The 24,091-nt window shown below is 40.4% G+C and overlaps 1 protein-coding gene and 1 non-coding gene across 3 annotated transcripts; both read left to right on the plus strand.

Moving 5' to 3' along the window:
- Positions 1–1,369: 1,369 nt before the first annotated feature.
- Positions 1,370–7,977, plus strand: LOC140186617 (solute carrier family 25 member 3-like). 2 transcript variants are annotated; one of them, XM_072240969.1, is made up of 7 exons: positions 1,370–1,577; positions 2,080–2,210; positions 3,275–3,454; positions 5,276–5,457; positions 6,521–6,693; positions 7,070–7,180; positions 7,259–7,977. In XM_072240969.1, the coding sequence occupies exons 1-7, from the start codon at positions 1,415–1,417 to the stop codon at positions 7,417–7,419; spliced, it is 1,101 nt and encodes a 366-aa protein (XP_072097070.1). In that variant the 5' UTR covers positions 1,370–1,414; the 3' UTR covers positions 7,420–7,977. The 2 variants fall into 2 exon arrangements, with proteins under 2 accessions (XP_072097070.1, XP_072097071.1); XM_072240970.1 differs by lacking the exon at positions 2,080–2,210 and adding an exon at positions 2,357–2,484 and having other exon boundaries at positions 1,374–1,577.
- On the plus strand, positions 5,494–5,721 carry LOC140187015 (small nucleolar RNA SNORA53). The gene has a single exon (XR_011882992.1). It is a non-coding gene; the product is annotated as a small nucleolar RNA SNORA53 (small nucleolar RNA).
- Positions 7,978–24,091: the final 16,114 nt, after the last annotated feature.

A 24,091-nucleotide genomic window follows, 5' to 3' on the forward strand; every position in this document is an offset into this window, starting at 1 on the left:
CTCCATTACTACTTTTCCAGTGATCAGATAACTACTCTTTTCCTTTTTATATATCAGAAAAACATTTGGTATCCTCTTTGATATTATCAGCTAGCTTACCTTCATCTTTTCCCTCCTTTAGGGAAATAAATTGAGTTCCATTTATTTTTAAAAACTTCCCAGTCCTCTAACTACCCACATAGTTTTGCCCTTTTTTTTGCTTTTATGTTGGTTTTGACTTCCCTCGTCAGCTATGATTGCTTCATCCTGCCTTTAGAATACTACTTCTTTGGGATGTATCTATCCTGTGCCTTCTGAATTGCTCCCAGAAACAAACAACCCCTCTCCCATGATCACTGCCTCCTAAGGTTTGCTTTACCTTAAGCTCCGAATCAAATCCAGTTTGTTACACAACACCCAATCCAGAATAGCTGCTGATCTCGTGGGTTCAACCACAAGCTGCTCTACAAAACCATTTCATAGGCATTGCGTAAATTGTCCCTCTTGAGATCCAAAATCAGCACTAACTAATCAACCTGATTTTCCCAATCTACCTGCTTATTGAAATTCCCCATGACTATCCTCATGCCCTTTTGAGATGTCTTTTCATGCACAGATATTTGTATCCCAGGCTGTGCTCATTTCACGCTGCTGCCATCAGTAGAATGTATAAGTGCTTCAGGACTGGCACCACCAGGTTCAGGAACAGTTACTACTTACCCCTCAACCATCAGACTCTTGAACAAAAAGGCATAATTACTCTCATTCTGCTTCTGCTGGTCCCAGTCTAAGGACTCCTTGTTAATTCATGCTCGTTATTTATTGCTATTTATTTATATTTGCATTTGCAGTTTGTCCTGTTTACAGTTACTGTTCTATAAGTATGGCCCCAGAGAAAGAATCTCGGGGTTGTATGTGGTATTATGTATGTACTTTCTGATAATAAATGTTACTTCTGAACTGTTTAATTGCCTAGATGTCTACCTGCGTTTTGGATCAGAGATGAATTTTATGTTAGTCTGAGTCTGTGTCTGTATACGTTAACCGTTATTAATGTAATTGTACCATTATCATTGTTATGTTTATCAATTTGAAACTCAATAAAAAAGATTGAAAAAGAAAGAAAGATGAATTTGGAGCTGAATGGGTTGGCCAGCAGGTCAAACCAGATCTAGTAAGGTCACAATTCTACACTCCCTTTCATTGCATTGCATTGAGCCGCCGGTACAGCACAGCCGTCCCCCCGCCCACAAGCAACTGTGGCCAATCGGTGGGGTGTATGTCTCATCACGTCAGAGCGCCTCAGTCCCGGCCAGTTGTCGGGGTTTGTTGGCCGGTGACGTTAGGGGGTGCGTGGCTCGGCCAATCGGCTGGCTGTGACGTCAGGTGGGAGCGCGCTGCTCGGCCATTTCACGGCTTTCGGCGGCCGGTCGCCATGTTGTCTTCTGTGCTGCGCCTGGCCCCGGCCAATCCCTTCAACGCGCCCCGATTTCAGCTGCTTACCGAAGACGGCCATAACCCCACCGCCGAGGCTGCACCGTTGGACGTCGTCCCAGCTACTCGGGTCGGTCGGCGCCTAGCTGCGGCCGCGGGTCCCGGTAATAAGAGCGGCCGGCCTGGGGAACGAAGGGTGGGATGTGTGGGCTATAGCCGCAGCTCGAGCTTGAGGTGCCGGGTCGGGGCTGGCCCTGGCCGCCGGCCTGTTCCTGTGGGGTCACCGCCATTCGTTCACTCTGGACGCGATCACTGCCCTTGACCGGAACATCCCGTGACCTCTAACTTCCAAGCCGGCGTTTTCGTGCCTTCCGCCCGCCGGTCGGTGGGTGGACCCAGGGCTGCCGGGCCCTGCTCTTCCTCTATCATAGTCATAGTCATACTTAATTAATCCTGGGGGAAATTAATCCATTGTCTCTCTGACCTTCAGTTCTCCCACACCGCCTCAGTTTCTCCTCGCCCTTCAGCCCCCATCCCGTCTCTTCCCCCCGACCTTCAGCCGCTCCCCCCACTCCCCACTACCACCCGGTCTCTGTTTCCCCCGACTTTCAGCCAGATCCCCTCATCTCTTTAGGCAATGGGTTTTTACTGTGCTCTCCCTCACAGAGAAGGAAGAGTACAGTTGCGAGTATGGCTCTGCTCGGTTCTATGCCTTGTGTGGCTTGGGTGGTATACTCAGCTGCGGTACAACGCACACAGCAGTGGTGCCCTTGGATCTGGTTAAATGCAGGATTCAGGTTTGTTTCGTGGAAAGTGTTTAACAGATGCTGCCAGGATTGGATGAATGACTGCACGTCTCTGAATTCCAATGTGCCTTGTGTGCCCAACACTAATCTAACCTGCATACTTTAACTGCATGGTTTGTCTTTGTTTTGCTATACAGCAGAGGAATACAGCTGTGAATATGGCTCTGCCAAATTCTATGCTTTGTGTGGATTTGGAGGTATACTGAGCTGTGGTATTACACACACTGCAGTGGTTCCATTGGATCTGGTGAAATGTCGAATCCAGGTTTGTATTTCATGTTAATATGAATTGTGCAGGCATTCACAAGTCCAGACCTGGTTTCCAAGCCGTGTTTTGTTGGCATGGTGAGATTGAAGGGGTAGTAAAAGGGAATTACTAAAATGTCATGAAAAGCCTTTAAGAAAGAATGTTATCATACTGGCATCTATTACTAGAGGGATTTAAGCACAGTAGCAGTGACATTTTGCTCCAGTCATTTAGAACCACAGTGAGATGACATTGGGAATTTTGCACACAGTGATGCTCTCCCTACCTGAGCAAAGGTGTATTGTCATAGTGCAATCAAGGTTTACTAGATTAATTTCTGGGGTGATGGTGTTTGAAGTGAGATTAAGCAAAATTATTTGTCCTCTAGTCTTATAAGAGAAGTGATTTATTTGAAGCAGTTCTTCAGTATATGCAGGGTGTTTACCCTGGCTGGAGTGTGTGGGTCACTCTGTCAAAATAATCTGCATCCACTTTAAAATTCTCAACTGTGAGTTCAATCACCAAACGTGCAGCATTTGATAAGTATTCAGTGCAGAAGGTAGTAGTCTGCTGTGATTTAGAGATAGTGCGTAGAGTAGGTATGGAGGGACTGAATAGTTTACTCATGATATTTTCCTGTTTCTCCCTTTCCTTTGCTTTAAATATTAAATGCTAGTTATATTGCTGTCTAAGCTGTTTTTGATATAACAGCATGTGATGAGGATGAGTTATTTCAATGTTGGCTCGTGATTCTTGGAATGAAATCAGACTTTTTGATTCCTGTAACTTGTTTTTTCATTCTGACTAGGTGGATCCTGGAAAATATCAGTCTATTTTCAAGGGGTTTTCTGTCACCCTGAAAGAAGATGGAGTTCGCGGATTGGCGAAAGGTTGGGCTCCAACCTTCATTGGATACTCAATGCAAGGACTGTGCAAGTTTGGTTTCTATGAAGTCTTCAAGAACATCTACAGTGGTTTATTGGGTGAAGTAAGCAACTTATGAAACTTCACATTTCTTTTCTCAGCATTCTGTTATGTGAATGGTATTGTGTAATTTACATGAGTGCAAATATGGGAGGTAGAAGCTCTAATTCTGTGAGGATACTTAAATAAAACTAGTGCATAATTTCTTCCAATGGGCTAAGCAGGGGAAACTGACCACAGGGCAGAATAGGTGAGTTGGGAAACAATGACCTTAGGAGGGTGAAGAGTTGGGGATTCTGAGTATAAAGGCCTTGGGGCCATAATACAAAATTCTAGCAGTGCTTGGTGTACAATGATTGCACCAGTACAGCTGAGGCATCATGGCTTCAGTCACCTTGAGGTTAGAGAACTGGGCTGGTGAGTTTTCTGGAATTGGTCTGTGGTCTGGTGCAGGGCTTTGACCCAAAACGTTGACAGTTCATCCTCTTGAGTTTCTCCTGTTTTTCTTTCCCCTCATGCTGACTGTCTCTTTGGGACCTTTCAGTCATTGGATATCCAGCTGTTCTGTCTAATTTTCTCAGATGATTGTGGCAGTGTAGCTCGTGACCAGATTCAGTCCTCCTCTAGGTGGTGTCTAGAGTTTGCATGCTCCCTGTGTGATCACTTGCATTTTCCTCAAGTTCTGGTTACTTCCCTCCTGCCAAAAGCGTGCAGGTTCTTGTTGCAAAGTACCCCAGCTATAAATGGCTGATAGGGACCTTTAGGAAATGCCCTGAGGATCAGTATATCATAAAGAAATGTATAGATACGTTACAGAGAAAGTAAAAGCAATTTATGTAAAGGTGAGACTTGCAAGTGGAAGATTGGGCTATAAGCTGCCCTCACCTCACTTTTCATTCCAGTGGCCTGTGGATTTAATATATTCTTCTGCCAGCTCTAGTGCAATCTCAGTGCTAGTCACGTCCCCATCCCTTCCCATCTCCTGGATCTTCACCTATAACTGAAGGACATGTCACTTCGCAACCATCCAAGGAACTGAATAGCCCTTCCAAGTGAGGCAAAGGTTGACCTGGTCTGCATTTCATGTTCCTGATGTGGCCTCATCAACATTGCAGAAACTGGGCAAAAACAAGGCAATCAATTTGTTGTGCACCTGTACTGTGTCTGCAACAGCCATCTCAAGCTTTTGATTGCACGTCTTCTTGCTTATCCATTCCCACATAGATTGTAGACGTCCATCCTTGGCCTTTTCTATTGCTTAATAGGCATCCGTTAGTCTCATAAGATCATGGATTTGCGCCTTGCAGGGGTTCCAGGGCGCAGGCCTGGGCAAGGTTGCATGGAAGATCGGCAGTTGCCCATGCTGCCACGCCACCGATAGGGCACTAGGGCCAATACAGCTTGGCATTGGTGTCGTCGCAGAGCAATGTGTGGTTAAGTGCCTTGCTCAAAGATACAACACGCTGCCTCAGGTGAGGCTCAAACTAGCGACCTTCAGATCACTAGACCGACACCTTAACCACTTGGCCACGTGCCAACATTGTTTAAGCGAGGCCATACGTAAATTGGAAGAACATTTCATTGCACTTGGGTAATCTACAGCTCAGAGGAATGAGCGTTGTGGGTATTAGTAGGAATAATGTGGGCAGTATTAGTTTGAGTGTTTTATGGTGTGGAATTAAGGAAGTTTGTTTTCGCTTCATAGCGGAATTTAGTTGAAGTTCCATGAATTGCTGACTGCAGTCCTGTTTGCTGTGAGATGAAAGTGTTTTGTTTCAATCAGTTCCGTAAGGTATTTGATACAGAATGAATTTTCCTCTTGAGAGCTAGGAACTAGTGATTTTAAATGTTCATCAGAAAAGAACTGATTTCCCTCTGGTTATAGGAAAATGCATACCTATGGCGTACGTCACTATACCTCGCTGCATCTGCCAGTGCAGAGTTCTTGGCAGATATTGCACTTGCTCCAATGGAGGCTTGTAAAGTCCGTATTCAGACCCAAGCTGGATATGCAAACACACTGAGAGAAGCTGCACCCAAGATGTATGCTGAAGAAGGTCTCTGGGCGTAAGTATGGGTTGCGTTCATTGCCTGAAGGTTTGCAACACATTCCTTAGATCCACCTTTGGGATTTATCTGTCTTGCTGTTCTGGATTATTCCATTATGGTTGCCAGGTAATCCACAACTTTTGTGGTTGTACAGTCAAAGGTGCTTGAGTCATTGATGTGTGAGAGTAATCTCCCTGCATGTTAGCCTTGCTTGTTCCATTGTGAATAGTCTGTATTACAGTCTATTTACTGCCATTGGGACTTGGCTGATCTGCGGACAGAAGAGTAATGTTTTTAAAGTAAATCTTGTCTTGGTGAATGCTGCTGGGAATTAGTTGATATACATGATCAAGAGGAGATCATGAATGAGGCACAAAGTTGTTGGGGATGGGGGTTATAATGAATAACTTCAGGCTGGGTCTGTTACCCTGGAGCACATGATGCTGCGGTGACCCATGATGCAAAAATAAGTGTAAATGGTTGGCCTCTTCCCAGGTCTCTAAAAGTAGAGGGAACAAGTTTAAAGAGAAATAGCTGCTGGAGGTGTTGGTAGAGACAGGTACTGTTACAGCCTTTAGAAGATATTTGGGCACATTCATGGATAAGAGGTTTAGAGTGATGGAGGGGCTGGAAGCTTTTTGATTGACATGTGAGAGTCGGGCCAAATGGCCCATTTTTGTGCTGTGTATTTCTATAACAATACAGATGCAGGTAAATTGAATGGATTAGGTTTTGTTTCTGAACACATGGCTTCAGCATTGGGTGACTTTACATACTCTAGGCTAATACTATATTTTTCTGTTAGTCATGACAGCAATGCAGAAGAAGCCAATATGTGTTTGAACATGAATAAATTATTACTTTACTGGCCGATCTGTGCATTGCCACCTAATGGGAGATGGGAGAAAGTATTTTAGCGCTGAAAATAAATGACAAAGTCCAGTTCTACTCATTATTAATTTTAATATCAGGAGGATAGACAGAAGAGAAGTGTAAACTGCTCTTTTGATGTTTTAAATGGGATTTGGAGGGTACAATAATTTACTTTCAGATTAAGAGCTTCCCTCTTTTTGTCCAACAGATTCTACAAAGGTGTATCTCCTCTTTGGATGAGACAGATTCCCTACACAATGATGAAATTTGCTTGCTTTGAGCGCACAGTTGAAGCATTGTACAGATATGTGGTGCCCAAACCTCGTGATGATTGTACCAAGGCAGAGCAACTCGTGGTGACTTTTGTTGCTGGCTATATTGGTAAGAAAATTGTATGGCAGTTTTTGTAGACTATTGATGTGGAGTGTATGTTGCACTAATGATAGTAAGAGACTCACAATGTTCTAAAGGGAAATTTGATCATTTTTAGGGTAGGGGAGGAGAACATAAGAGCCAACCATTCCTTTTATTCTGCCTTCTGATTGGGAATGTTTATTGTGACTGTATTCATTTTTATTTTAACAATGTCCCAGAATGGCTTTTGTAGCTGGCTCAAGTGACTGAAGTGTTTTTTTTCTCCTGAGGCTGTGGTGCCTACATGGAATGCTTCCAGTGGGTGGGGGGGGGTGGTGTGGAGGGAGCTCAAATGTCCCAGGACTCCTGGCATTTGTTAACCTTTTGTATATTTTTTTCCTAGCTGGTGTGTTTTGTGCTATTGTATCTCACCCTGCTGACTCGGTGGTGTCTGTGTTGAATAAGGAAAAGGGTAGCTCTGCTTTCCAGGTTTTGAAGAGACTTGGGCCTGCAGGTGAGTAAAATTTTGTTTTCTAGACATTGTATATATTTCCCAGTGAAACGTGTAGTGAGTGGACATTTTGTTTTCCAGGTGTGTGGAAGGGGCTTTTTGCCCGTATCATCATGATCGGCACTTTGACTGCCTTGCAGTGGTTTATCTATGACTCGGTGAAGGTTTACTTCAGACTTCCTCGCCCACCACCACCTGAGATGCCAGAGTCGCTGAAGAAGAAGCTTGGATTGACTGACTGAAAGAAACACCAATGAACTGGGCCAGATGTGTTGCATCCATAAGACATGTAAAAAGTTTTATTTAATATTCAAGGTATCATGTCTGTAATGCCATGTTGGTGATTGCTGGCAAATTGGGGTCAGTATTCACCATCTCCATTTCTGAATAAAGAACATAATCCAACTTTTAGATGTGTAAACTGATCACTTGCCGGTTTGTTTAATCAGTTTAGACCAGTTTTAATAAAATGTATGATCACTTCATTATGGAAATTTGCTATTGATGGCACAGAAGAGCTATTATATATGTGGTTAGTCAGTAAACACCTGTTTAAAGCTGCTTAAGTATTTTTGATTTCTGACTAAATTACAAAGTTAGTCTGTAAATTTAATTGCTTGAGAGTTGATCTAAACTTTTTAAAGACACTCCATGTGTTTTCTGCAGGTAAACATCAGTTTTAGTAGTTGTACAATTAAAGGTGCTTGAGTCATTGATGTACAGGGTTAATATTCCAAAGTATGTAGACTTTGATGCCATGGGTATTTTGTCAGAGCATAATAAAATGTTTGCAAGCTTAATGGCCCCGTCATTGCAGCAGAATTGGCAGTATCGTTTATTCGACTGAGTATTGGAAGAAACAAAGTTACATGGAGCAGTTCAGGACATGCCATTTGGCCCACCAAATCTGCTCTGTCAGTTCAGTATGGCTGATCCATTCCCCTGTCAGCTCCATTCTCTTGCCTTCTCCCTAGAACCATTCACACCCTAACTAGTCAAGAACCATGTCTGTACTAATCCAGAAGTCAAAATAAACAAGCGTTTGAACCATGCGTCTTTGGTGAAATTAGCTGTGTTTTCCCCTTTTATGGTCATAACTGGAGGACATTCTTTATACCTAAGATACACAAGGATAGATTCTTCAACTTAGTCCCTTGCTAAGCATTGAATGACCATGCTGTCTTCCTTTGTTGAGAGCTGTGAGCATTACATCACAAATTCGACTGACTTGGTTAAAATGATAACCAACATTCAGCTGAACCTGGAGGCTATAGTGGTCAGTCTTGATGTGGTGTCCCTGTTCATAAGAGTTCCTATTAAAGGGCAGCTTGATCCTCCTGTGGTCAGGGTTTAATAAGGGTACTGTTGATCTTTTGTGGGATTTGGGAAGGCAGGGAGACCTCTGGTGTCCCTGATGACTACAGCTGCAGCTTCTTACGATCCACATTGAGGTGTTGGAGCTGGAACTGGATGAGCTCCGGATCATTTGGGAGGCTGAGGGATCACCAAGGAAGGTGAGACCTGTACAGAAGGGATGGTTTGCACCTGAACTGGAGGACTAATGTCTAATGCTGCACGACGGTAGGGTTTAAACTAGAGTTGCAGTGATTTGGGAACTAGAGTGTCGGAACAGTTGGATAAGTTGTGGAGACAAAGTCAGGAATCAAAAGGTTGAGCATGGTGGGACTAGTGTTCTGAGCTGTGTATATTTCAGTGCAAGAGGTATTGTAGGAAAGGTGGCTGAGCTCATGGCATGAATTAACACCTGGAATTATGACGTAGCCATTGCAGGCGAGTCGGGACTGACTGCTCAATATTCTGGGGTTCCTGTTGAAAGTGGATGTTGTCTATCGAGTTTGGGAAGGCATTTGACAAAGTCCCACATGGGAGGTTGGTCAAGAAGGTTCAGTTACTCTGCATTCAAGATGAAGTAGCAATTGGATTAGACATCGGCTTTCTGGGAGAAGCCTGAGAGTGGTAGTAAAAGGTTGCCTCTCTGACTGGAAGCCTGTGACTAGTGGTGTGCCACAGAGGTCAGTCCTTTGTTGTTTGTCATCTATGTCAATGATCTGGCATTGGACAGATGGACATTATTTACTTGGATTCCCAGAAGGCATTCAATAAGGTGTTGCACAAAAGACTTATCCATAAGAGTTGGGGTTGATGTATTAGCATGGATAGAGGATTGGTTAACTAATAGAAAGCAGAATTGGGAAACATTGGTCATTGTAAATTGTCCCATGATTAGACTAAGGTTAAATTGGGAGTTTGCAGCTCAAAGGGCTGGAAGAGCCAATTCCATGCTGTATCTCAATAAAGGGCTCTTGGTGCAGTTACTTTTTGGGCTATCCTTCCACAGGCAAGTGTTCTGTCACTGTTATTTTGTGGCTGTAACTAGCTATCAGCTTGCTTTTAGACAGTGCACTCTAGCTCAGGTTTGCCAACTTGGAGTCAGGAACAGTCTGACTCTACAGGCTTGGTAAATTATAACTCCCTGAGTAGAAACAGGTGTAGGCCTAGGACAACTGTGCCCTCTCCAATGTGTGTTCAATCACATTCTTGTCCATCCTCATTTCATTCTCCTCTTCTCACAGTTCCACCTAATTTAGCATCTTGGAAGTTTCACAATTTGCTCCTTGTTGATTGAGAGTCACTGGGAGCCTCGTGCACTAATCCCTGCCATATCACCCTAAGCACTCTTTGCCTTCTGTACATTAACAAATTCTCACCATGTCTGATACTAAATTCATTCCCTGTAGCCCAGCATTGCACAATTCAGGATGCATCAATGGGGAGGAATAAAGAGTCAACATTTTGGACCAAGATTCTTCATCCGGTTCCAATCGGTGTCATCTAGTTTTACTCATCTCTGATAATGAGAACAGTCTACCTGATAATTTTATGTACCACAATCATTCTCCCTCGTAACCTCCTCTGCTTCAAGGAGATCAGGTCCATTTCCTTCCTAACTGAGACTTCTCATGTCAGGCAACCTCCTCCAGCAAGACCATATCTTCACATCCATAAAGCCAAGAGACTGAAAGGTGTTAGATGCCAGGATCACTGTAGGTTAACTTGCAACTACCGCGAGGAGGAGGAATGTTGTGACTCCTTTGTTTATTTATTTACCTAGCGATACAGCGCAGATCCAGCGCTCAAGCCACGCTCCCCAGCAAACCCACAACCCCGATTAACCCGAACCTAATCACAGAACAGCTTACAATGACCAATTAATCTACCTGGTACATCTTTGGGCTGTGGGAGGAAACCAGAGCACTGTAAGACCATAAGAAATCGGAGCAGAATTAGAATTAGGCCATTCAGCCCAACAAGTCTGTTCCACTATTTCATCATGGCTGATGTATTTTCCCTCCCAGCCCCATTCTCCTGCCTTCCCCCACCCATAACCTTTCACTATTCAAGAACCTATCATACCTCCACCTTAAATACACCCATTGACCTGGACTCCTCAGTGGAATTCCACAGATTCACCATTGTCTGTCTGAAGAAATTCCTCATCTCCATTCTAAATGAACATCCCTCTATTCTGAGGCTGTGCCGTCTGGTCTCCGACTCCCCCACTATAGGAAACATCCTCTCCACATCCCCTCTTGGCCTTTCAACATTTAACAGATTGCAGTGAGATTCCCCCTTGTTCTAGTGATTCCCCCTTGCCCAGAGCCTTCAATCGCTACTCATGAGATTTTCATTCCTGGAATTATTTCTGTGAACCTCCTTTGAATCCTCTCCAATGTCGGCACATCCTTTCTTAGATAAGGGGGCCAAATACTCCATGAGGTCTCACCAAAGCGATATAAAGCCTCAGCATTCCATCCATGCTCTAGTCCTTTTAAAAGGTATGCATCTGACATCCTCACCACCAGCTCAACCTGCAAGTTAACCTTTAGGGAGTCCAGATCCCTTTACACCTCTGATTGAATTTTCTGCCTGTTTGTTCCATCTACCAAAGTGCATGACAAAACACTTCCCAACACTCTATTCCATTTGTCACTTCTTTGTCCATTTTCCTAATCGGTCTAAGTCATTCTGCAGCTTCTCCAGTGCAATCACATTGTTTGGAAATGCACACAGTACTCTAGCTGTATTCTGATCAATCAACTCTCTGCTCTTATATTCCATCCCAAGCCAATGAAGACAAGTGTCTATATACCCTCTTCAACAAGTTATATAACCATGTTACTTCTTCTGGTTCTTTGCATTGTGCACCGAGGCCTCTACATTCCGATAAACCATTTATGGTGTATGTCCCACTCTTAATAAACCCCCAAAGTTCATCAACTCATATTCAATTCCATCTGTCATCCCCAACTTCTCACATGTTCTAAGCCTAGCTAACCACCTCGTTATCAACAATGGGATGTTTCTGGGTCATCTGAAGACTTACTAAATTTGTCTCCTGCACTGCACACCACATGAGTGGTATGCCTCATTGAGAGTTTGAGGAGATTTTCCAAAGACTAACAAATTTCTGCTGATGTACTATAGAAGGCATCCTGTCTGGCTGCATCACCATCACCATCTGGTATGGAGGCTCCAATGCACAGGACTGAAAGGCTGCACGGGATTGTAGACTCAATGAACTCCACCTGTTATGAACCCATAGGTTTCATTTACTGTGGACTGTCGCTTTAAGCACCTGAGTGAGGTGGGACGATGACGTCAGTCACAGGCTGCTGTGAACTTAAATGCATATACAGAGAGCGACCTTCAGTTGAAAGAGACAGAGAGAGAGAGACTGGGTAAGCCTGTAGCTTCAGCTTGTCGTAGCTGAGGCTTGGATCTCTCCTATGCCCACAAGGGTGGGTTAAACATCGGCACACGGTGCACAACAAACGTCTGACTGTCACTTCGTACAATCCATAGGAGTGGAGTTTTTGGGGTATCTTGTGGGACCACTTTTGTAGCACTTGCCTGGTATGTTGTGTGGTAACCACTGGAAGACGATATTCCCGTGACAGGTCATTTTCGGTGATAATTCGTATGTGCATTTGGAATGGCACGTCGGACAAGACCTACAGTGACTGTTATCTCATTTTGCCAGCGTGGAACCTGTGGAATACTTTGTACTTACCTTTTCTCTACGTTTCACCTTGGATTACAAATATCTCTCTCCTGTCATTTATTTTGTGGATTACTGAACTTTCCTACTTTACCATCTCGAGACTCTAATCCTTGTTCCCTGCAAGCTCAATAGTTATATTTACACACATATGTACACATAACACTGTTAACTTTTGTTTATCTCGGTTAAGTTACTATATTATAAGTAGTTACTAATAAAGATAGCGGTTTTAACATTTAAACCAGACTCCATGTGTAATCTATTGCTGCTGGTTCTTTTCTAAAACGTTACATTTCGTAACACACCATAAGCACTATCCTCAAGGACATCTTCAAAAGGCAGTGCCTCAACATCATTAACACAAGAGATTCTGCATTTACTGGAAAACCGGAGTAACGCACACAAAATGGTGGGGCGGAACTCAGCAGGTCAGGCAGCATCTATTGAAAGTTTTGGGCCAAGACCCTTCAGGACCCTCACCATCAAGGAGATCTCTTTTTCTCATTACTACTATCAAGGCGGAGGCAGCCACACTTACAGCACTTTCCCCTCTGCCATCAGATTTCTGAACTCTCCATGAAGCCATGAACACCACCTCCCTATTCCTCTTTTGCAGCATTGTTTTGCACCTTACAGTATTTTTTTATGCCTGCAATCTGCTGCTGTCACAAAACAGCAAATTTTACAAGATATTATCAGTAATAATAACCCTAATTCTAAGTCTGACATCTAAATCATTAATGTATATAAGAAACAATGGGACATTGGACTCACAAGCTGTCCGTTCCTGTCTTTATTCCTGCTGCCCTACCTGAAGGAAAACTAAACAACATTTGCCACCTTCCAGTGTAGATCCACCCACTTTCCAGTGTAGATCCACCCTCCTTCCAGTGTAAATCCACCCACCTTCCAGTGTAGATCCACCCTCCTTCCAGTGTAGATCCACCCTCCTTCCAGTGTAGATCCACCCTCCTTCTTTGCCTCCCTCCCACTGCATCTCATCAGGCCCTGGGGATTTCATCATCTTTATATCAATGAAGAAACCAAGATAGCTAATACCTCCTCTATTCTTAATCTTAACCTGCTCTAGAATTTCACACTCCAAATTAATTCTCCAATGACAATGTGCTTGTGAGTGTATCTGAGAGGTGTTTATTTTCGATCACGTCCTCTGGCTCGACACATTGATTGTCTATTTGATCCTTTGTGCCCACTCTTTCCGTAGTTAATCTCCTGATTTTAAAAAAGTGCTTTGGGATTTTCTTTAATCTTACCTGCCTTAATCTAATCATATTTGATGTTTCCCTTTCTGCCCCGCTAATTTTGTTTTATGTATCCCTTACCTCTATACTCCAGTGTTCCATTCCTTCTATATGTTTATTTCAATCAAATTCCCATTATCCCGTGACCGTCTGTGCTTCACTGCACTTGTTGAGAGGGGTCTCCATGAATGTGCAACTAACCAAACGATGCTTTAAGCGGCAGGGTTACTCCTTTAACAATGTGCTATTAGCAGCAACATTCACCTAGTGTCTTTCTCTGTGTGGTTTCAATAGGACATATTCAGAATGTCCCACACCCATTGATTGGTCTCAGTAGCCATAACCTTTTATTTGGAAGTTAAATTGTGAACAGGTTTTTTTCATGAAGACTCGGTCTCATTTTAGTTAACCCATAATTATTTACTTAGAGATGCCTCATGAGCCACACCACAGGGTAATTTACAATGACTAATTAATATACATCCTTGGACTGTTGGAGGAAACCAGAGCACTTGGGGGAAACCTACAGGGTCATGGGAAGAACACACAAACTCTTCATGGACGTGTAGAATTGAACTCTGAACTGTTGATACCCTGCTAACCAGTACACTACCACAGCGCCCATAAATGATGTTATCTATAATGTCAAACCTCCAGACTAATCCCTTACACTTGCCCACTGACACTTCATCGACCTACCAGATCATTACCTAGAATTTGCTTTACTACTTTCCAGTCCCTGGTAGCACCATCTATGTACTGGCATTAAAAGATAACTCTTCTGTACGCACCTCAAAACTTCCACCCATCTAAACTTTTCACACTAGGGCAATCACACTTAGTCTTTGGAAAGTTGAAATTTCTACTATAACTTTCTTAGACATCTTTCTTCATTATTGTAGTGATAGTCTCCTTGATCAATATTGCAATGCCTATTGGACCTGAAACCTCTATACCCTGAAATTCTGAGCTGCCCCTCACTCAGCCAGGAATCAGGATCATATTCCCGCCTGCTAATAATTCATCCATTTTTACCGAGTATCAAAGTCAATGTAGTTTAGCCTCCTGTGAGCTTTATCATATCCCTGCTTTCTCTGTGACTCTTCTGCACTGTTAAAACAATAAATTTCACAACATATGTGAAAGAGAGTTGTAAAAGAGCGCCTGAAGGCTTTGTGTGTCAATGCAAGGAGCATTCGTAACAAAGTGGATGAATTGAAAGTGCAGATTGTTATTAATGATTATGATATAGTTGGGATCACAGAGACATGGCTCCAGGGTGACCAAGGATGGGAGCTCAACATTCAGGGATATTCAATTTTCAGGAGGGATAGACATGAAAGAAAAGGAGGTGGGGTGGCGTTGCTGGTTAAAGAGGAGATTAACGCAATAGAAAGGAAAGACATAAGCTGGGAAGATGTGGAATCGATATGGGTAGAGCTGCGTAACACTAAGGGGCAGAAAACGCTGGTGGGAGTTGTGTACAGGCCACCTAACAGTAGTAGTGAGGTCGGAGATGGTTTTAAACAGGAAATTAGAAATGTGTGCAATAAAGGAACAGCAGTTGTAATGGGTGACTTCAATCTACATGTAGATTGGGTGAACCAAATTGGTAAAGGTGCTGAGGAAGAGGATTTCTTGGAATGTATGCGGGATGGTTTTTTGAACCAACATGTCGGTTAATTAGCAATCTTGTCGTGAGAGGCCCCTTGGGTAAGAGTGACCATAATATGGTGGAATTCTTCATTAAGATGGAGAATGACATAGTTAATTCAGAAACAAAGGTTCTGAACTTAAAGAGGGGTAACTTTGAAGGTATGAGACGTGAATTAGCTAAGATAGACTGGCAAATGACACTTAAAGGATTGACGGTGGATATGCAATGGCAAGCATTTAAAGGTTGCATGGATGAACTACAACAATTGTTCATCCCAGTTTGGCAAAAGAATAAATCGGGGAAGGTAGTGCACCCGTGGCTGACAAGAGAAATTAGGGATAGTATCAATTCCAAAGAAGAAGCATACAAATTAGCCAGAGAAAGTGGCTCACCTGAGGACTGGGAGAAATTCAGAGTTCAGCAGAGGAGGACAAAGGGCTTAATTAGAAAGGGGAAAAAAAGATTATGAGAGAAAACTGGCAGGGAACATAAAAACTGACTGTAAAAGCTTTTATCGATATGTAAAAAGGAAAAGACTGGTAAAGACAAATGTAGGTCCCCTACAGACAGAAACAGGTGAATTGATTATGGGGAGCAAGGACATGGCAGACCAATTGAATAACTACTTTGGTTCTGTCTTCACTAAGGAGGACATAAATAATCTTCCAGAAATAGTAGGGGACAGAGGGTCCAGTGAGATGGAGGAACTGAGCGAAATACATGTTAGTAGGGAAGTGGTGTTAGGTAAATTGAAGGGATTAAAGGCCCATAAATCCCCAGGGCCAGATGGTCTGCATCCCAGAGTGCTTAAGGAAGTAGCCCAAGAAATAGTGGATGCATTAGTGATAATTTTTCAAAACTCGTTAGATTCTGGACTAGTTCCTGAGGATTGGAGGGTGGCTAATGTAATCCCACTTTTTAAAAAAGGAGGGAGAGAGAAACCAGGGAATTATAGACCGGTTAGCCTAACGTCGGTGGTGGGGAAACTGCTAGAGTCAGTTATCAAAGATGTGATAACAGCACATTTGGAAAGCGGTGAAATCATCGGACAAAGTCAGCATGGATTTGTGAAAGGAAAATCATGTCTGAAGAATCTCATAGAATTTTTTGAGGATGTAACTAGTAGAGTGGATAGGGGAGAACCAGTGGATGTGGTATATTTGGATTTTCAAAAGGCTTTTGACAAGGTCCCACACAGGAGATTAGTGGGCAAACTTAAAGCACATGGTATTGGGGGTAAGGTATTGATGTGGATAGAGAATTGGTTAGCAGGCAGGAAGCAAAGAGTGGGAATAAACGGGACCTTTTCAGAATAGCAGGCAGTGACTAGTGGGGTACCGCAAGGTTCAGTGCTGGGACTCCAGTTGTTTACAATATATATTAATGACTTGGATGAGGGAATTAAATGCAGCATCTCCAAGTTTGCGGATGACACGAAGCTGGGTGGCAGTGTTAGCTGTGAGGAGGATGCTAAGAGGATGCAGAGTGACTTGGATAGGTTGGGTGAGTGGGCAAATTCATGGCAGATGCAATTTAATGTGGATAAATGTGAAGTTATCCACTTTGGTGGCAAAAATAGGAAAACAGATTATTATCTGAATGGTGGCTGATTAGGAGAAGGGGAGGTGCAATGAGACCTGGGTGTCATTATACACCAGTCATTGAAAGTGGGCATGCAGGTACAGCAGGCGGTGAAAAAGGCGAATGGTATGCTGGCATTTATAGCGAGAGGATTCGAGTACAGGAGCAGGGAGGTACTACTGCAGTTGTACAAGGCCTTGGTGAGACCACCCCTGGAGTATTGTGTGCAGTTTTGGTCCCCTAATCTGAGGAAAGACATCCTTGCCATAGAGGGAGTACAAAGAAGGTTCACCAGATTGATTCCTGGGATGGCAGGACTTCCATATGAAGAAAGACTGGATGAACTGGGCTTGTACTCGTTGGAATTTAGAAGATTGAGGGGGGATCTGATTGAAACGTATAAAATCCTAAAGGGATTGGACAGGCTAGATGCAGGAAGATTGTTCCCGATGTTGGGGAAGTCCAGAACGAGGGGTCACAGTTTGAGGATAAAGGGGAAGCCTTTTAGGACTGAGATTAGGAAAAACTTCTTCACACAGAGAGTGGTGAATCTGTGGAATTCTCTGCCACAGGAAACAGTTGAGGCCAGTTCATTGGCTATATTTAAGAGGGAGTTAGATATGGCCCTTGTGGCTACGGGGATCAGGGGGTATGGAGGGAAGGCTGGGGCGGGGTTCTGAGTTGGATGATCAGCCATGATCATAATAAATGGCAGTGCAGGCTCGAAGGGCCGAACGGCCTACTCCTGCACCTATTTTCTATGTCTCTATGTTTCTATGTGTCAGTAACAATAAACCTGGTGACCAGGTTTGCCCCTCTGAACTCCATTCGTACATCTGATCTCTGACCCATCCTTATGCATAATTTGATTCAAGCCCCCCAACAGCAAGAACAACCTCCCAGCAAAGATACTGGATGCATTTTGGTTCAGGTACAACCCATGCTGTTTGTACACATCCCTCCTATCCCAGATGTACTCCCAGTAATCTAAAAATATAAAGCCCTTTCACTTCACCATCCCTTCAGCCACATCACATCCAACCTATCTTCCCATTCCTACACTGAGGGTATATGGCACTGGAAGTACCATTCCTGTGCTGTACAACACTGGAAGCACCATTCCTGCACTGGAGGGTACATGGCACTGGAAGTGCCATCTTACACTGGAGGGCACATGACACATTCCTGCACTGGAGGGTACCCAGCACTGGAAGCACCATTCCTGCTCTAGGAGGTGCACAACACTGGAAGTAATCCAGAGATCACAACTCCAGAGGTTCTGTTCTTTAATCTGCCTGTTAACTCTCTAAACTTATGTAGCCGAACCTCACCCCTCCATCCTCCCATATAATTGTACCACATCCTCTGGCTGTTCACACTCTCCTTTTAGAATGTAAAAGTAGATTGGAGCAATGTTTGCCAGTAAAGCAACGTCTCTACCTGCCTACCTGTTACACCACTTTCAGGGAAACATGTACTTGTACTCCAAGATACAAGATTCCCCAGGGCCCCACTGTGAAATTCCAAACTCAATTTATCTTTCCAAAATATAACACCTTATACTTAACCAAATTGTGTGTTATTTAATCTGATTTGCTATTCCCTGGCCCATTTACTCAGTTCATTGACATCCCCCTGTAATTTTTGATAATTAACTTCATTGTCCACTGTACCACTCTCTTTAATGCCATCCAGAATCTCATTTCATTTCATTTTTAAATCTTTTTATTAATATAATCTTCTACAGCTATAAAATACAGAAATTCAGCAAATTAGTATATATATAATTACTAAAGCTGAAGAAAAAACATATATATGCCAATAAAAAAATTTTATAAAAGAAAAAGAAGGAAAAAGGAGAACTCCAGCTAACTAAAACAAAACCCACTAACTATAAAACAAAAAAAAGAGAAAAAAAAACCATTAGGAACCAACTCCTGGAGCGATACATCTTACAATCATTTATATATAAAAAGAAAAAAGAAATCAACAACCACCAAATCACATTTATATAATATAAAATTGGAAGGAAACCATGTAAATTGATTCAAATTAAATGATAATATTTAGCAAAAGAGCCCCACCTTCTCTCAAAATCAAATCGGGGGTCAAAAGTTCTACTAATTTTTTCCAAACTAAGACATAACATTACTTGGGAAAACCATTGAGTTAGTGTAGGAGCAGAGGTATCTTTCCACTTCAATAAAATAGCTCTTCTTGCCAACAATGTAACAAATGCAATTACATGTTGGTTTGAAAATGAAATACCCTGAATATGATGCGGAACTATTCCAAATAGAACAGTCAATGTATTAGGTTGTAAATTAATTTTCAAAGCTTTAGAAATTGTAGAAAATAAAGATTTCCAAAAAGATTTCAATGAGGGACATGACCAGAACATATGTGACAAAGTAGCTACTTCATTTTTGCACGTATCACAGTAATTATCTATATTAGGAAATATTTTGGATAGCCTCTCCTTTGTTAAATAATAGCGGTGAACAGTTTTAAACTGAATTAAACAATGATTGGCACATATCGAAGAAGAATTAACCATTTTCAAAACTCAGGACCAGTCTTCATTAACAAAAGTCCTATTAAGTTCTCTCTCCAAATCTTGTTTAATCTTTAGTGAGAGGTTATCTTTTTGTAGTAAAAATAAATTATAAATTCTACCAACAGAACCTCTCACTAAGGGATTCATATTCAAAATAATGTCCAACAAATCAGATTCTTGCATATATGGAAACGTAGAAACATATTTTTGTAAAAAATGTCTGACCTGTAAATATTGCAAGAAATATGTGTGAGAGAGAGAATATTTACTAATTAACTCTTCAAAAGACATCAATCGACCATCAGTAGATAAATAAAAGAACAAATCCCCTTATTTCTCCCTAAAAGAAAAATGGAATCGGTAATTGAAGGTTTAAATAGCAAATTTCGAAATACAGGACTAGACAATTTAAATTGTTTGAAATTTTAAAAGTTGCGAAACTGGAACCAAATCCATAAGGACTGTTTAATAACAGGGTAGAAATTTAAGTTAGAGATTTTAGCAAGTTGTAAAGGTAGTGGAGCTCCTAATAGTGAAGTTAAATAAAATTGATTAATAGCTTTAAATTCTAAATCATTCCAAGCTGGTTTTTGGTTCTTATCGAGCCAATATAACCAAAAACATAATTGTCGAATATTAACAGCCCAATAATACAATCTTAAATTAGGTAGCGCGAGTCCACCATCTTTTTTAGATTTTGTAAATGAAATTTATTAACTCTTGGGTTTTTATTATTCCAAATAAAGGACAAAATAGTAGAATTAATTTGATCAAAAAAGTTTTTGGTTGGAAAAATAGGTATATTTTGAAAAATATATAAAAATCTAGGTAAAATCATCATTTTCATGGCATGAATACAACCTATTAAAGAAAGTGTAAGAGGATTCCATCTAGAAAATAATTGTTTCATAGAGTCCAATAAAGGAACTACATTAGCTTTATAAAGATCTTTATATTTTTTTGTAATGATAATACCCAAATATTTAAAAGAATTCACAATTCTAAATGGAATATCCTTATATATAAAAACAGGAACATTTAAAGGGAACAATTCACTTTTATTTAAATTAAGTTTATATCCTGAAAATTTTCCAAAATCATTCAATAATTCCAAAAGATTAGGAATAGATTCTTCAGGTTTTGAGATCTAAACCAAAAGATCATCTGCATAAAAAGAAATCTTATGTATGGCCCCATTTATAGAAATGCCATGAATATTTTTAGCTTCGCGAATTGTTATAGCCAAAGGCTCCAATGCGAGATTAAATAATAAAAGACTTAAAGGACACCCTTGTCGAGTACCTCATGAAAGTAAAAAAAAGGGAGACCTGAGATTATTAGTAATGACGGTAGCGATAGGGTTCTTATAGATCATTTGAATCCACTTATTAAAATTATTACCAAAGCCAAATCTCTCTAATACATTAACAAGTAAGTCCATTCAACTCTATCAAATGCCTTTTCTGCATCCAGAGAAATAACACACTGGGGGGGGGGGGGGTTTGGATAATGGTGAATATATAATGCTCATCAATCTCCGAACATTAGAAAAAGAATAACGGCCTCTAATAAAACCTGTTTGATCCATAGAGATAATTTTAGATAAAATGTTTTCCAAACAATTAGCCATTATCTTAGAAAGAATTTTAGCATTCACACTTAATAACGAAATAGGTCTATAAGATGAGCATTCAGTAGGATCTTTATCTTTCTTAAGGATTAAAGAAACAGAAGCTTCATAAAAAGAAGAAGGTAAATTACCTTTCTCAAAAGATTCATGAAATATTTCCAAAAGATATGGAGAAAGTAATTTTTCAAATTTTTTGTAAAATCCTACCGAATAACCATCGAGTCCAAGAGCTTTACCTGATTACATTGACCATATAGTTTTCTGAATTTCATGCTCAACAATTGGAGCATCAAGGGTCGGTTGATCTTCAGCAGTAATTTGAGGAAACTTAATCTTACATAAAAAAAAGCTTTCATTTTAGAGGGATCTGCTGGAGACTGAGATTTATAGAGATCGGAATAAAAATCCTGAAAGATATTATTAATATCATCATAATCATTTACTATATCTCTATTATTTTTACGAATCTTTAAAATTTGTCTTTTAGCTTTAGCAGCCCTTAATTGGGAAGCTAATAGCCTATTATTTTTATCCCCCAAAATTTAAAACTGACTTTTTAATTTAAGCAAATATTCTTCAATAGGATAAGTTAATAATAAATTCTATTGTGATTGTAGTTTCACTCTTCTTTTAAACAATTCAACGTTTGGAAAGATGGCATTGAGTTTATCTAATTCTTTAATTTGTTTAGCAATTTTATCTAATTCTATTTTTGTCTGTTTCTTCAACTTAGCTAAACAAATAATCTGGCCACGTAAATAAGCTTTTAACATATCCCAAATTATTAACTTTGAGACGTTTCCTGTATTATTAAAGAGAAAAAACTCTTTTATCTGAGTTTCAATAAACTCAACAAAATCTGAACTTTGTAACAAATGTTCTGGAAAACGCCAAGGTGGTTTTGTAGAAACAACATCTTTCAAATCAAATATTAAGTTTAAAGGAGCATGATCAGAAATAACAATTGCATCATATCCACATTTCTGAACATTAAATAAAAGTCGAGGGTCAGCTATAAAATAGTCGATTCTCGAATATTTATTATGAACATGTGAAAAAAAGGAATATTCTCTATCAGCAGGATGCATATGTCTCCAGACTTTGATTAAACCATAATCAATTAAAAAGGAATTAATAAGTGATGCAGAATGATTAAGGAGTTGATGTCTAGGTAATAATTTATCTAACAGGGAATTTAAGCAAATATTAAAATCTCCACCCATTAATAACATATATTCATTTAAATCAGGTAATAGAACAAAAATATTTTTTAAAAATGAAGGATCATCAGTATTAGGTCCATATATATTAACGAAAACCATTTTCTTATTGTAAATGGTTCCTTTAACAATCAAAAATCTACCATTAATATCAGATATAATATCCTCCTGATTAAAGGGAATATTGGAATCAATAAAGATGGAAACACCCCTAAAGTTACTTTGAGAGTTTGCGTGAATCCGAGGGTCCTTCCAAAATTTAAAAAAATCGATTGTTATCACGTAACCTGACGTGTCTCTTGTACAAAAATTATATCAGGTTGGAATCGGTTAATAATTTTAAATATTTTCTTATGTTTAATAGGATGATTTTAACCATGGACATTCCAACTTAAAACATTTAACTGTTTAACTAACATCATGAAACTTTATATCTAAAGAAAACAGTTAAAGACATGTTAGGATAAACAAATTTTAAGTGGTGGTAATAAACACAATGATAATAATTTGTATACGTTCTGGAATTCCATAATGGGAATAAAAAATAGAAATGAGAAAAAAGAAAAAAACCCACCCAACCTACAAAGCCCAGAAATAAGTCGATATTAACCGACGCAAGCCCCAAGAAATGCATAGAAGCAATTCTGAACTCCACCTGCATAAGTAAAAGGTACAAATAAAAAAAAAGTAATCTGTCTCCCTCTCCCGGGTATACGACTCATTACAGTCGACATACAATTAAGTTTGAAAAAACAGTTAACAGAAACGACCTTCAATTTGGAAAGTAACTTTCATAACATTAGATAAGAAAAAAAGCACTTCCAAAATAAATTCTTGAAATATTTGCACAGAAAAGAAAACGTCACCATCTTTAAATTTTTACATCTAACTATAAAACGTAAAAAAAAACCCAAATAGGAGTTAAAAGTTCTTAACAAAACCATAGAAGGCAAAAAAAAAACAATTAAATCGTATATATAGCAAACAGAAAGAAGTTCTAAATGGTTTAAGATTTCTACAATCTTCCAATAGATCCCATAAAATATCTTCTAAAGTTAAAACCGTCCAAACCAGTCTATCTCAAAGATAAAGGTTCTTTTTAATACCAAGACTTTCTGTACTTCTCAGTTCTTCCGATCTCATCAATTCTTATATCGCAAAACAATCGAATAATTGAAGTCTTTTAAACTTCAGGCTTCGGACTCATCCGAGAGAGAATTAATAAAACGCAGTGCATCGGCTGGATCTTCAAAGATACGAACCCCAGAGTCTTTAGCGAAAAGCCTTAATTTAGCTGGATAGAGAAGGAAGGGACACTTCTGCTTTTGAAAGGCCACTCACATTACGGTTGCGAATCCAGATCGTTGTCAAACAACTTCGCGTGGAAAATCTTGAAAGAAATGAATCTCAGAGCCTTGAAATTTTGACAGTCTTTGTTTTCTTGCCAGTTTAATAATACGGTCTTTGTCTCGAATATAGAGGAAACGCACAATAACATGCCTGTCTTTACCTTCTCTTGGAGTTCCAACCCTATGAGCTACCTCAATTTCAGACAATTGTGAAAATGCCTCAGGAAATAGAGATTGAAACATTTAGCGGAATAGGCCAGTATGTCGGCAGATTCTGATTTCTCTTTCAATCCAATAATTCGAATGTTATAGCGACGAGAACGAGAATTCCAAATCAACAATCCGACATTGTGCTTTTTCCAAACGAGAAGAAATGTCAGCTGCATTACAGGTTACTTCTTTAAGATCCGAGCTCAAAGAATGAATTTTTCCCTCCGAAGGAAGAAGATTTTCTTTTAGTTGAGTTAATTCAGCTCATTTAACTCTCTAATCTGTAAACCCAGGCTGGCTGTTCAGGAGCTTCGTCAGTTTTTTTAGATTTACCATTACCAGCATCGGGAATTTTTTTAGTGCTT

Source organism: Mobula birostris, chromosome 23, assembly GCF_030028105.1.
Source record: "Mobula birostris isolate sMobBir1 chromosome 23, sMobBir1.hap1, whole genome shotgun sequence".
In the NCBI taxonomy this organism is placed as follows: domain Eukaryota; kingdom Metazoa; phylum Chordata; class Chondrichthyes; order Myliobatiformes; family Myliobatidae; genus Mobula; species Mobula birostris.